The sequence below is a fragment of the Mastomys coucha genome, unplaced genomic scaffold (genome assembly GCF_008632895.1).
Source record: "Mastomys coucha isolate ucsf_1 unplaced genomic scaffold, UCSF_Mcou_1 pScaffold21, whole genome shotgun sequence".
NCBI classification, from domain to species: Eukaryota; Metazoa; Chordata; class Mammalia; order Rodentia; family Muridae; genus Mastomys; species Mastomys coucha.
The window spans coordinates 98,776,004-98,789,712 of record NW_022196904.1 but is presented as its reverse complement, the minus strand read 5'-3'; the positions used below and the strand labels follow the sequence as shown (position 1 = coordinate 98,789,712).

The window sequence follows — 13,709 nt, the reverse complement described above, 5'->3', positions numbered from 1 at the left end:
ATAGAACTGAACCTAGGACCTCACTCATCCTAGCCCCTTTTAAATAAAAAAACAAAAGTCAGGCATTCTTCTCCAGGGTCTAGCCCAGTAAATGGACAGAATTAGAACCAGAAACACAAACACTGCATTTTCTCTTTCATTTAAGGTTTCTATTTCCAAATCTTCAAATGTGAGTACATATTCTAAAGTAACTGTAGAAACCAGAAAAGCAGATAGGGACCATTGGGGGAAGAGGTAATAGGAGCACTAACAGTGCACAAATGATATGATCTTAGAAATAGGAAAAGGAATAAAAATTAGTGAACAGGGAGGAAGATAAAATACAAGAGAGGAGGGTTTAAACAGGAAAATTTCTTAAAAAGGTACAAGAAATCATATAATTAACTACCTTTAAAAAAGAACCTGTAACACACATAGTTTAAGACCAAGTTCTCTTATCTGGGCTCCTGCTAAGAGCCATGCAACAAACTATGCAACAAAGCCCTAACACCAGGCATGAAAAACCCCACCCCTTACAGGGTTTCTCTCTCTCTTTTTTTTTTTCTTTTTTGGTTTTTTTCGAGACAGGGTTTCTCAGTGTAGCCTTGGCTGGCCTTGAACTCAGAGATCCGCCTGCCTCTGCCTCCCAAGTGCTGGGATTAAAGGCGTGTGCCACCACAGCCCCGCCCATGGTTTCTCTTTGTAGCCCTGTAGGTTCTCTCCTGTCCTGGAAGACACCATACAAGCTTCCAAAGGAAGGAAGGATGCAACCAACAGTCCTACCCAGCTCTGATGCCTACAAAGTACTACAAAGAGCAGCCTGGCATGATAGCTCTATCATGTGTGCAATAACGGCACATATACCTTGGCAGTAACCAATGACTCTCTAATTGGACTTAAGATTTTTTTGACAAGAAAAATCATTCCTGGTATTGAGAACCTAGCTAACTACCCAGGACTAGTAAAGTCATGGATCCTGGATTAGAGTCTACAGGCACTGCTTTCCTAAACAAGCACAATCCTGACCTTTCAAAGAAACTACTCCTTGCAACAGATAAAAAACCATTACAAAAAACCACAAACAAACAAAAAGCAAAATTGTGGAGCCCAGACACAATGGATACATCTATACCTAAGGCTCAGGAATCATTCTGGAAAAGAAGGCAGAAAGTAGTGGTGCATGCCTTTGATCCCAGCACTTGGCAGGCAAATTTCTGAGTTCGAGGACAGTCTGGTCTACAGAGTGAGTTCCAGGAAACCAAGGCTACACAGAGAAACCCTGTCTTGGGGGGTAAAAAAAAAAAAAAATTCAATCAAGAAAAAAAAAAAGATTCCCTCCCAATACTTGTTATTATGTACTGTTAGCTAATATTCTGATGATAATTCTCACAAATTGTCTTCTAACTTCACACAGGTGCTGTGGAACATATGCATGCAAGCATTGCAGAGATACATAACAAACTAAATAAAAATATAAGTTTTCTCCTAATCTAAAAATGATACATCAATTAATCTCCAAAATATGGCACTCAAATGAAGCTATAGCTAACAGACTTCTTTATTCTCTGAGACAGAATTTTACTTATTAATCCAGGATGATCAGGAACTCAACTTACCACAACCCTCCTTTCTCAGCATTCCAGGTGTTGAACTGCCATGCCTAAGCAAAAATCTTTTTTATTTATTTACTTATTTATTTGACCTTCTGTTACTTATGCAGCTCCTATACCCAAGACACCAAGCTCCAGGGAAAGAAAAGGCTGCAAAGCATTTATTTATGCCTTTCTTGACACCACATTCACTAGTGACCAAAAGTGAATGGGCAACACAAAGGCTAGCAAAAATCTATTTTAAGGATTAAAAAATTGAAGTGTTCTAGATGGCTCAGATGTTAGGATCGCTAGCTATTCTTCCAGAGGACCCTAGGATTTAACTCCCAACACCTACACTGTAGCTCATAACAATTCGTAATTCCAGTTCTACAGGATGTAATGCTGTTTTTCTGGTCTTGAAGGATTATCAGGCACACTCACATTTGGCACATACATACATACTACCAAAATACCCACACACATAAATCTCTTTGCTCTTTAAAGAAATGTGTTAGGTTTTGATTATATGTATCTGAGTATTCTGCCTGCATGTATGTGAACCATATGCTCCCACTGCCTGAGGAGGTCGTAAGAGGGTGTCAGATCTCCTGGGAAACAAACCTGGATCCTCTGGAAGAGCAACATGGGCTCTCTTAATTACTGAGCCATCTCTCCAGCACAAATGAATGTTCTAAACAATTCTGTTCAGGTTTTTGAATTCAACAAATATTCCCTATGTCTATTATGTGCCAGTTATTATGTGCTTAGAACTGTTGTCAATTTTCCTATTAATATTGCTACCTTCTAGTGACTTCAGTATCCAAAGAAGCATTTCAACTGAAGGGATCAGAACTAAGGTGAAAGTGGACGACAGAAGCACAAACTCTAGGCTTCATCAGTTTATATATTACGTAGCATATGCAGCTCAAGTAACTTGGAGGGCTTACTGATGCCATTTCCCTGGGTTTTTACTTACACCACTTCCTCGAACCATGTAATACAGTGGCAGATACTATTTAATTACACATATATGGAAACCAGCTCTCAACAGGTTCCACAGTCTGATATTCAACATAATGTGGATGGAAAAAAATTAGAGAGAAAATTACACCTGTACTGACATATAGACTTTACAGAGCGTTTAAAATAAGCTAGACATTATAAAGATTTAAAGAAGGGGGGGGTCTAATGATACAACTCAGTAGTAAACAGCATAATGCTAATATGCAAATATCCCATCTTACACAAGAGACTTTGACCACTTTGATATGCATGGCCAGATATATTGTTGCACAGAAGACTGAACAGAATTTATAATCTTTATATTTATGTATTTGCATATATGTAAACATCAGCATATATGCTGACAATGTTGCTAGATTTGGTTCTCTACTACACAGACCATTTGAAAACACTATCTAGGTTAGGCATAGCAGTGATACTTGTAATCTCAGCACTCAGGAGTCTGAGGGAAACTTAGATGACAAAGAACCATGTTTCTAAAAGAAAAAAAAAAAAATACATGCCCCAAAGAGTCACTAGTTTCTTAGTCTAATGTCATTTTTAATTTTAGTTATGTGATATAAAGATATCATGAGAGCTTTATAAAACAAGGGAAGGAGATAGGAATGTAGTAAGAAAAATGGAACTACTCTACAATAAGGAGACATTAGAAAAGACAGATGAAGGAGCTAGTCAGGGAGATACCTGAAGCAAGAGTTCCAAACAGAATCCAGGTGAGCACAGAAGCTCAGAAGTCAGTACTATTTTGGGGGGAGGGGGCGGGTTTCGAGACTAGGGTTTCTCTGTGTAGCTCTGGCTATCCTGGAACTCACTCTGTAGACCAGGCTGGCCTCAAACTCAGAAATCCGCCTGCCTCTGCCTCCCAAGTGCTGGGATTAAAGGCGTGAGCCACCACCGCTCAGAGTACTATTATATTTTCAAACTGAAAACTTTGTAGAGCTGGGCATGGTGGGACACGCCTTTTTTTTCCCCGGGATGGAGACAGGGTTTCTTTGTGTAGCCCTGGCTGTCCTGGGAACTCAGAAATCAACCTGCCTCTGCCTCCCAAGTGCTGAGATTTAATCCCAGGCAGAAGCCAGGAATTTTTTTGTGTTCAAGGAAAGCCAGGTTGATAGAGCAAATTCTAGGCTAGCCAGGAACTTACTAAGACTCAAGCATCCTCCCTCAAAAAAATTAACTAAAATAAAACTGCTGAAAATATCTCCAGCTTTTAGCCAGATTACCTCACTTAGTTAAGGGAATCATTCAAATGTCAAAAATGTTTTAATATGATGTTTGATGTCTAAGGAGTAAAAACAGCTTTAGTGAATGAAAGATAAAGTGTGCACCTTACCATACTGAGTGTAAAAAAGCCTCTCAAAGATGTTCTTTTCTCACTCCTATCTGGTCTAATCTAAGTCAGAGTAAACATTCTAAATGTTACCTTAGGACTATTACCTAACAACCTAAATGTAGTAATTGAAAAACATACAAGAGCTAAAAATTACAGAAATCCCAGCCAAATTATACATTTTCTTTGGCAGAAAAGATTATCAGTGTTCACTGTTTCACTGTACTCTAAAATAGCAGATCAATGGCTGAGTCGAAGACTTTGATTAATATTTAGATCATTTCTTTATCTTTTAAAACATAACTTGCCGGGCGGTGGTGGCACACGCCTTTAATCCCAGCACTTGGGAGGCGGAGGCAGGCGGATTTCTGAGTTCAAGGCCAGCCTGGTCTACAGAGTGATTCCAGGACAGTCAGGGCTATACAGAGAAACCCTGTCTCGAAAAACAAACAAACAAAAAAAAAACCATAACTTGTCAATATTTTCTCTAAGTCTGTATTATACTGGTGCTCATAAGTAGACGTGCAAAACTGGATGTGCTGGTACATGGTCTAGGAAAACTGAGACAGAAAGGTTACCCAGGAATTTCAAACTAGCTTGGGTTAAGGGATGAAACCCTGTCTGAAAAACAAAGAAAAACAAAAAACTAGAAATGCAGTAATTATTCAAAGAATTTCACATTTGAAGAAAGCATTTACCCAATCTTTATGCAAGAGAAATCAATTCTTTTAAGAAACAATTTTAAGAGTCCCATGTATTCCTGACAGAAATACCTAGCTTTCAGATTTTCTAGACTTATTTTATTTGAAAGAGCCAGGATCTCATTCTGTAGCCCAGGCTGGCCCAAAACTCCAGAGCAATCAATCCTCCTGCCTCAGCATTCCAAGTGCTGGATGTGGGTGTAAACCACATGATACTTGTTTGTATTACATGTACTAAAATTCCATAAGCAGAATAATATTCATTATAAGGAAAATTAATCTAAACCAGAACAACTGATCCATTAACTTCTTGTATGATTTAATAACATTTTAAAGGGACAATTTTTTTTCACCTTACCATTTTACATCCCAAAGTAAGCTCTTGCCTAGGTGACTAAAAATTTCAGTATATTATGATCCTTCAGCAAGTCTCATTTACATACAAATGACTTACCTTTTCATTGTGAAATAATTTAATTTATCTTAACTGTGGGTGGTCTAGAAGTTTAAATCCCTTGAAGGCAAGGATATCTTTACAGCATAGTAAACTTCAGATGCTCAATAGTCTCCCTGATATTTCCTCTAAGTCAATGCTTTAAGATTTCTTTAAACAAAGGTTTCTTTTTGCGTTAAAATACTTACACTTATGTGTATATACAGTATACATATACGTATATGAACACACAACTAAAGCACTGAGACTCTGTAGTATATCAAGATCTGGAGGCCTTTTTATAAACTTCTTAAATTCTTACTAGTATATAAAATAGCAAATTTCAGAAATAAAGAACGATGATGAAATCAATACGATGGAATATCCATGTAACATTACAGTTTTCCAAGAGGCACTGCCCAAAACACGTGGAAGAGAAACCAACTCTCCACAAATGTAGCATATGAAAGCTCTATTGGCGGACTTAGATTATCTCACTTGACCATCACAGCAACCCTGTGGCCTAATTTCATGAATGAGTACAACTCAGGATCCGGAGGTGAGACTTGCCCAAGGTCACTCACTCCAGAAATCACTGAGCTGCTATACCTAGAAGGTCGCACTTTATCTGACCCTTTCCACTACATCATCATCCCGCCTCCCAACTATGGTACTAGGATAGTACCAAAGCGGGGATCTCTCTGTGTAACCCACAGTACCCCTGCCCTACCAGATCTGAAATCTGTCCCTAGCAGCTCGCCGGCGAGAAGAAAGTTGTACCGGACAGGCAGGTCACAGATCCCCCAAGAGCCGACACAAGGCTGACACAGGCGCAGCCCCCAGAAGACTAGCTAGCCTCCCCAAGAACCCCGGCCCACCCGGCGCCAGCAAGACTGGTCTGGGACACGTCTCTACACCCTCCCAGTTTGTCTCGCCCCCTCCCGAGAGCAAGCTGGATGAGAGCCAGAGGGCGGCGGGCCACTGGAGCCGGCCATGTGTCCAGACCGTCACGCCCGCCTAGCTCGGCCGGCTCCTCACGCCCAGACCCGAGCCAGAGGCCCACTCGAAAGCCGACTGAGAGCCGGCCTGGACTCCGCGTCCGCACAGCGGAGGCTGGCACGGCGGACAGATCTCCGCCCAGCCTCTCCAAATGGGCTCGTCGGAGACGCGCTCCGCGCTTCGCGTCTCCAGCCAGGCCTGGAAGGCTCGGCCTGCCGGTCCACAAGCCCGCAGCAGCCGCTAGCCGGCCGTCCTTACTTCATTGAGCTGGCGCTCAGCGGCCTCGCGCAGGGCTGGGTCCATGGTGCCCCGAAGGGCCTCGATGATGGTGTTGGGATCCATCGCCGCGCGGTCGGTCAGACTCTGGACACCGGTGCTACTGAGGCAGAAATAGCGCCACTCACTGCGCACATGGACCGGCCGCGCTCCGCAGCGGCAACCGGCGCGAAAGGAAAGAGAAGCGCCAAGGCCCCGGATAGAACCTTCTCGCCTCGGCGTGGAGGCGGGAGATGCTCCGGCCACTTCCTGTCAAGTCTCCCGTGGAGCACCCTGGGAAATGTAGTCCGCAAACGCAGACCCGGCCCACGTGGCTGGCTCCCTCAGTAGTCAGTCTACTGAGAGAAACGTTCAAACACCACAAAGAGAAAAGTAAAATAGTTACAAAATTTTATATGATATCCCTAGCAATCTCAAGCAATGTGTGATGCACCACGTTGTTACTAACTGTATAATTAAAAGAAACTTCTGTTTTATTTTTTGAAACAGGCTTGCAATGTAGCCCAAGCTGACCTGAACTTGTTGCAATACCACTGCCTCAGCCTCCCAGATGGAACTTTCTCAACAATGATTTGATGGATTTCTAAATACCATAAAAACTGCTCCACTTTGATTTACTAATCTCATTTTGTGAGACTTTATCCTATATACTGAAGTAATGTCTTATTAATGAGTGTTAAAATCTCAGCTACGTCATTATATAAATTATTTCTAAATTCAGAATAAATGCATATGTCCATGAAAACTCCCCTTCCCAGGTAAGGGTATTTAAACCTCTAATTCAGTGGTTCTCATCCTGTGGGTCATGACCTCTTTGGAGTCAAATGACACTTTCACAGATGTTGAACATCAGCTATCCTCTGCATATCAGACATGTACAGTACAATTCATAACAGTAGCAAAATTGCAGTTATAAAGTAGCAATGGAAATGCTACTCTTAGCTGAGCAGTGGTGGCGCACGCCTTTAATCACAGCACTTGGGAGGCAGAGGCAGGCAGATTTCTGAGTTCGAGGCCAGCCTGGTCTACAGAGTGTGTTCCAGGACAGCCAGGGCTACACAGAGAAACCCTGCCTCTGGGGAAAAAAAAGGGTGGGGGGGCTCAAAACAAAACAAAGAAAAAAGACAACACACTGAATTTACTTGTTATGTTATGGTTCTGATGTGTGTAGTGGCTGAAGTGATGTCTTCTCAATTCTCAGATTATTCATTTTGTCTCGTTCGAGGCCAGCCTGGTCTACAGAGTAAGTTCCAGGATAGCCAGGGCTACACAGAGAAACCCTGTCTCGAAAAATCAAAACAAACAAACAAAAAAACAAAACAAAACAAAACAAAAAAACCTTCATTTTCTCTCCCTTGCAACTTTCTTGCTCAATCTGGTATTTTGTTTCTGTTAATGGTATTTACTCTTCATAGTTTTGTTTTTGTTTCCAGACAGGGTCTTGTTAAGTTACTCAGGTTGGTTAAAATTCATTATGTAACATGACTGGCCTCAAACCAGTGATCCTCCTGCCTCTACCTTCTAAGCATTGAGAAGGTCAGGCAATTATTAATTACATGTTGGATATTGTGTATGGTACAGGGCTGAGTGAGTTTCCTTGTCTCTCTTTATGAATATAATGCATTGTCCAAATAAGCAGTTGGGTTTTTTACAGTTCAGTGAAATACTTCCAGGTTTGGTTTCATGGGTTTTTTTGTTTTTGTTTTTTTGGGTTTTTCTTTTTTTGTTGTTTTGTTGTGTTATTAATTTTTGAAGCAGGTTTGTACATAGACCAGACCATACACCTATCAGTACTGATTAATGACCTTAAATGTTCTACCTTTATCTTCCGAATGCTGGGTTTACAGGTGAATACTACTATGTAGTCTGTTGCGGCTGGCTCATTTTCTCCCAGCTAGGAAGATCATCTTGCTTACAATCAGTATCTAGCCCCTAACTCTTTGTTTGTTTGCTTATTTGTTTGTTTTGTTTTTGTTTTTCGAGACAGGGTTTCTCTGTGTAGACCTAACTCTTTTTTTAAAGATTCTTTTTAAAAATTACTTAAACAAACGAATGTATATGAAGCTGGAGTAAGGAGCAGGTACATGCACATGAATCCAGAAGGTGATGGAGCTCCCGGAGCAGGAATTGCAGGCAGTTGTTAATCACCTGATATGAGTGCTGGGAACCAAATTCAGGTTCTCTGTAAGAGCAGTACATAATCTTAACCACTGAACCCCTTTCCTAGCCCTTTATTATCTGTCTGTCTGTCTATCTGTCTATCTATCTATCTACCTATCTAGGGTCTTGTGCTGGCTAGTCTTATGTCAACTTGACATACAAGCTAGAGTTATCTGAAAGGAGGGAGCCTCAGTTGAGAAAATGCCTCCCAAAGATCCAGCAGTAAGTGTGGAGAGCTCTTAGTGCCACTTCAAGGATATTGGCAAGAATTTGACCTTGGGCTAGGACGAGAAAGATCTTGATCATCTTGATAAGAACATGAATGCAATTGGACCTTTGTTTATGCCATTTGTTCCTTGACTACTTTGTTTATGCCTTGTTTATTCCTTGACTACTTTGTTTATGCCTTAGAACTGGCCATATTCTTTTCATGTACCTAGAATGATATAAAAGCAGACTGGGAAAAATTAAACCCACTTCAGCACTTGCTGGTGTCTTACTATAATGTTGTCTGCAGGCAGCCTACATAAAGGACATGGAAAAAGGAAGTTAACTTTCTCTTTGCTTGGAGCTACTGCTGGTAAATTCACCCTTTTACTGGTATTACAGCCTACTTCTTTGGGGTTCCAGCATCTACTGAAGACCAGCTGAGACATGCAGCCTCATGGACTGAACAACTACTGGACTCTTGGAGCTTCCAGTTGTAGACAACCATTGTTGGACTAGCTGGACCATAGCCTGTACACAACGTTAATAAATTTCCTCCTCTCCCTACCTCTGTCAAAGAGAGACAAAGAGGGAGGGCAAGAGGTTCATTCTATAAGTTCTGTTCCTCTAGAGAACCCTGACTAATAATATGCTTAGCTTGTACCCAAGCTATTGGTTTAACCTGACATAAGAGAACAATGTAACAACCAACTTCACTTGTCTTGGATTTCCCATGTAATCAGTTTTTACAACCTAAGCTAATGAGTAGCTGCAATCTTCAGTTACATTCTCTTCTATGCCCCTGACCTAGTTATTGCATGTATGCCATTATCAGAAAGCAGAAAATACAGAAGCTGAAAGAAACTTTCTTTTTTTTTAAGATTTATTATTATATGTAAGTACACTGTAGCTGTCTTTAGACATACCAGAAAAGAGCATCAGATCTCATTAAGGACGGTTGTTAGCCACCATATGGTTGCTGGGATTTGAACTCAGAACCTTCAGAAGAGCAGTCAGTGTTCTTAACCACTGAGCCATCGCTCCAGCCCTGAAAGAAACTTTCTAAAATCTAACACAAAGTTTGAAAGCAACTATTTATGGATATTAGTTAATAAATAATAATGTTAATTATCTGGTCAGTTGGAGTTAGTTGGAGCCAGTGACTTAATCCCTTGTAAATCTTGACTACATTTTTCTGTAAAGTATACCATTCCTTCCCCCAAGCAATGCCTTCTAGGCTATAAAGTAAATACAGTGACACTACTCACAGACTGGGACATGCACCTTAGGACAGACAGAGGCAGGGACAAACAGATTCACAAGGCAGCCTTCAGGCAAGCACAGATTCAGACTCATAAAACAGGCAGACAGAGGACAAAAGACACAGGGAGCATAAAGATTTATTTATTTATTTTATGTATGTGAGTACACTGTAGCTGTGTTCAGACACACCAGAAGAGGCCTTCAGATCCCATTACAGATGGTTGTGAGCCACCATGTGGTTGCTGGGAATTGAACTCAGGGCTCTGGAAGAGCAGTCAGTGCTCTTAACCACTGAACCATCTCTCCAGCCCACATTACAATTCTTAAATCCAAGGATAATGTTGAACTTCTGATCCTCCTTGCCTCCATTTCCCAAGTACTGGAATTACAGGCACGTACTACCATATGGTGTCAAGCATTGAGCCAGGGTTTTGTGCATGCTGCACAAGCACTCTACCAGTTGTATTAAATCTCCAGTCTCTTACTCCCTCCTTCACACAGACACACACACACACAAGTTAAACATTATGCAAATATCTAGCAGAGTATTCAAGGGGGAAAAGTGATATTTAACAAAATACACATTGAGAAGAAGAAAGTAACTACAAACACATAGTAATTTTGTTTTGTTTGAAGATAGTGTCTTCATTCATCACCATTGTGCCTCTCCCTTTCAAGGGCTGGGAGTACAGGTGTACATCACTTATTATCATTTCATTAAAACTGTATTTTGGCTGGACATTGTGATATACTTCCTTTTTTTGTTTTTTTTTTTAGAAAAATATGAAACGCTTCACGAATTTGCGTGTCATCCTTGCGCAGGGGCCATGCTAATCTTCTCTGTATCGTTCCAATTTTAGTATATGTGCTGCCAAAGCGAGCACTGTGATATACTTCCTAAGGGTGAGTTTCTTAGGAATTGTTTGCATACATGATTTTATGTGCATCCCATGTGTGTACCACAACCTTCACATTTGAGAAAAATGTGAAGTATGAGTCTGGGAATTGAACTGGGAACTGAACTGCAAGAGCAGACAGTGTTGTTAATATTTTTTTTAAGATTTATTTATTTATTATATGTGAGTACACTGTAGCTGTCTTCAGACATCCCAGAAGAGGGCATCAGATCTCATTAAGGATGGTTGTGAGCCACCATGTGGTTGCTGGGATTTGAACTCAAGACCTTTGGAAGAACAGTCAGTGCTCTTAACCGCTGAGCCATCTCTCCAGCCCGTGTTGTTAATTCTTGAGCCATCTATCCAGCCTCCTCTAGGCCTTAAGTGTCTACTAGCCCAGTTATAAACAGGTGTGAAGGACTCCTTACTATATAAAGGGTATTGTCAGAACTCGTTTCTCAGTGTGATTCCAATACCATCTTATGTAATGACATTTTCTATCTGAGATTCCTTCAGTAGAAACTGAATCAAAGACTCAAAAAACAAAAGTGATGGCCAGGCATGGTGGCACAGCTTTAACCCAAGCATCTCAGGAGGCAGAGGCAACTGAACAGGCCAGCCTGTTCTACATAAGTGACATCCTGACTCAAGAGAGAGATGGGAGACAAAAGTGAAGGACAATCTGGGAGTGACCCAAGAATGGGGGAGAAGATAATTCAAAGTGAGCTCAATGCTCAGCCATTGTTTGAATAATTACATACTAGATCTTGTGAGACTTTCTTAGGAATTATTGGAAATGCATCTCAAGACTTTCTGCTTAGGGAAAGAAATTAAGAAACATTTATCTGTCTACTCATGTTAAATTGAGAGTCACCCCTTTAGGGGTAAATCTGACTAAACACTTCTGAACTACAACATGCTAAGTTTCCCAAAAGGTGGCCGCAGAAATCCAGAGATGCATAACACAGATGCCTTGGAGCAAGATGGCAGAGATAAATACAGGTGTGAAATGGGGTGCTGCCAAGTTGCACCTGAAGGACAGTAGGTTGTTGGCAGACTGCACAGATGAGTCACTCCAACTAGACCCAAAAGGACTTGAAGGGCTACCTAAAAGATATATGAAAGACCCTTGAGTGATGGGAAAACAGCTCAGTAGGAAACACTTACTAAGCAAGCATGAAGAACAGAGTTTAGGTTCCCAGCATCTACATAAAAACAAGATTGGTGTGACAGCCCCCTGGAACCTTGGGCAGGCAGGGTAGCTAGAGCAGCTGGAAATGAAGAGATCCAGATTCAGGAGAGACTCTCCACTGACAAATTTAAGGAAGACTCTGAATATCAACTTCAGGCCCTCACACTCAGGCACATAAAAGTACATGCACAAGACAAGGGAACACACACACCACAAATATCCATGAACTTTACCTTCTGAAACACTGTCCTCTAGTAACCCTTGTGTGCACATTTTTCCACTGTGCTACAAAGCCCTTTCATCTAGTTTATCTACAAGCCCATCAATTCCTTCCAAGTTAACCCTCATATTATCATTTGAGGCACTGGTGAAATGTCTTAGCTAGTAGACTTGTTACCAAACTAATGACCTCCAGGAGACATCCATCAGTTTCCAGGCTCTGCATGGTGGAAAGAGAAAGCCAACTATTGCAAACTGTCATATGACTTCTGAATGTATATACACAAACATAAAATAAATAAAGTGCAATAAAATTGAAATAATAACATTATTTTGGAGGGAGCTAGACATTCAAACCACAGCATGACCTACAAGTCTTCCTGGTAGTATGTTCTGTTTAGAACATACTGCCCCCATGTTTTAAACAGGGTCTAACGTATCCCAGATGTGGTGGTTTGAATAAGAATGGCCCCCAGATGCTCTTATATTTGAATGCTTAGTCACCAAGCAATGGCACTATTTGAAAAAAAAAAATAGAAAGATTAGGAGGCATAGTCTTATTGTGTCACTGGAAGTCGGCTTTGATGTTTCTTTTTTTTTGGGGGGGGGGGTTTCGAGACAGAGTTTCTCTGCGTAGCCCTGGCTGTCCTGGAACTCACTCTGTAGATCAGGCTGGCCTTAAACTCAGAAATCTGCCTGCCTCTGCCTCCCAAGTGCTGGGATTAAAGGCGTGCACCACCACTGCCTGGCAGGCTTTGATGTTTCAAAAGCTCAAGTCAGCTTCAGTCTTTCTTCCCAATGCCTGCAGATCTGGATGTAGAACTCTCAGCTCCATGTAGAACTTCTCCTGCACCATGTTATATACCCATGCTCCCCACCATGATGATAATGCACTAACTCTCTGAACCTGTAAGCAAGCCTCAATTAAATGTTTTCCCTTATAAGAATGGCCTTCGTGATGGTATTTCTTCGTAGCATTAGAACACTGGGTAAGACTCCAAGCTAGCTTCAAGTGTACTATTCATCAGAGCCTTGTCTTAAAATCTGTTCCTCTTCTATCTCCTGAGTGCTGGGAAACATAGCACAGTTACGGGCCTGTGCCACCATACTACTTGGCCCACTTTTAGTTGTTTTGCTAATACTTATGAATTTTAAGAGTTCTTTGGGGGCTGGACAGATGGCTCAGTGGTTAAGAGCACTGATAGCTCTTCCAAAGGTCCTGAGTTCAATTCTCAGCAATCACATGGTGGCTCACAACCATCTGTAATGGGATCTGATGCCCTCTTCTAGCATGTCTGAAGACAGCTACAGTGTACTCATAAACATATAATAAAGAAATAATTCTTAAAAAAAAAGAATTCTTGGTATAGTTTGAGTATCAAATTTTTTTCTAGTATAGGACTTATTTGGGTTTTTTTTTTTTTGGACTTTTTTTTAAC

At 41.1% G+C, this 13,709-nt stretch overlaps 1 protein-coding gene and 2 non-coding genes across 3 annotated transcripts in view; all 3 read right to left on the bottom strand.

Annotated features, from left to right (window-relative positions):
• Ipo7 (importin 7) overlaps positions 1 to 6,580 on the bottom strand; it is a gene marked incomplete at its 3' end in the record, with an annotated part of 34,939 nt that extends 28,359 nt beyond the window's left edge. The window contains exon 1 of the mRNA XM_031384931.1: positions 6,316 to 6,580. Coding sequence (XP_031240791.1) covers positions 6,316 to 6,399 — 84 coding nt within the window. The remainder of the gene's footprint in view (positions 1 to 6,315) is intronic.
• LOC116104316 lies at positions 1,683 to 1,815 on the bottom strand. Its single transcript, XR_004123824.1, has one exon. It is a non-coding gene; the product is annotated as a small nucleolar RNA SNORA13 (small nucleolar RNA).
• Positions 6,581 to 10,740: 4,160 nt separating the features above from the next.
• Positions 10,741 to 10,847, bottom strand: LOC116104168. The gene has a single exon (XR_004123709.1). It is a non-coding gene; the product is annotated as a U6 spliceosomal RNA (small nuclear RNA).
• Between the last annotated feature and the right edge of the window lie 2,862 nt (positions 10,848 to 13,709).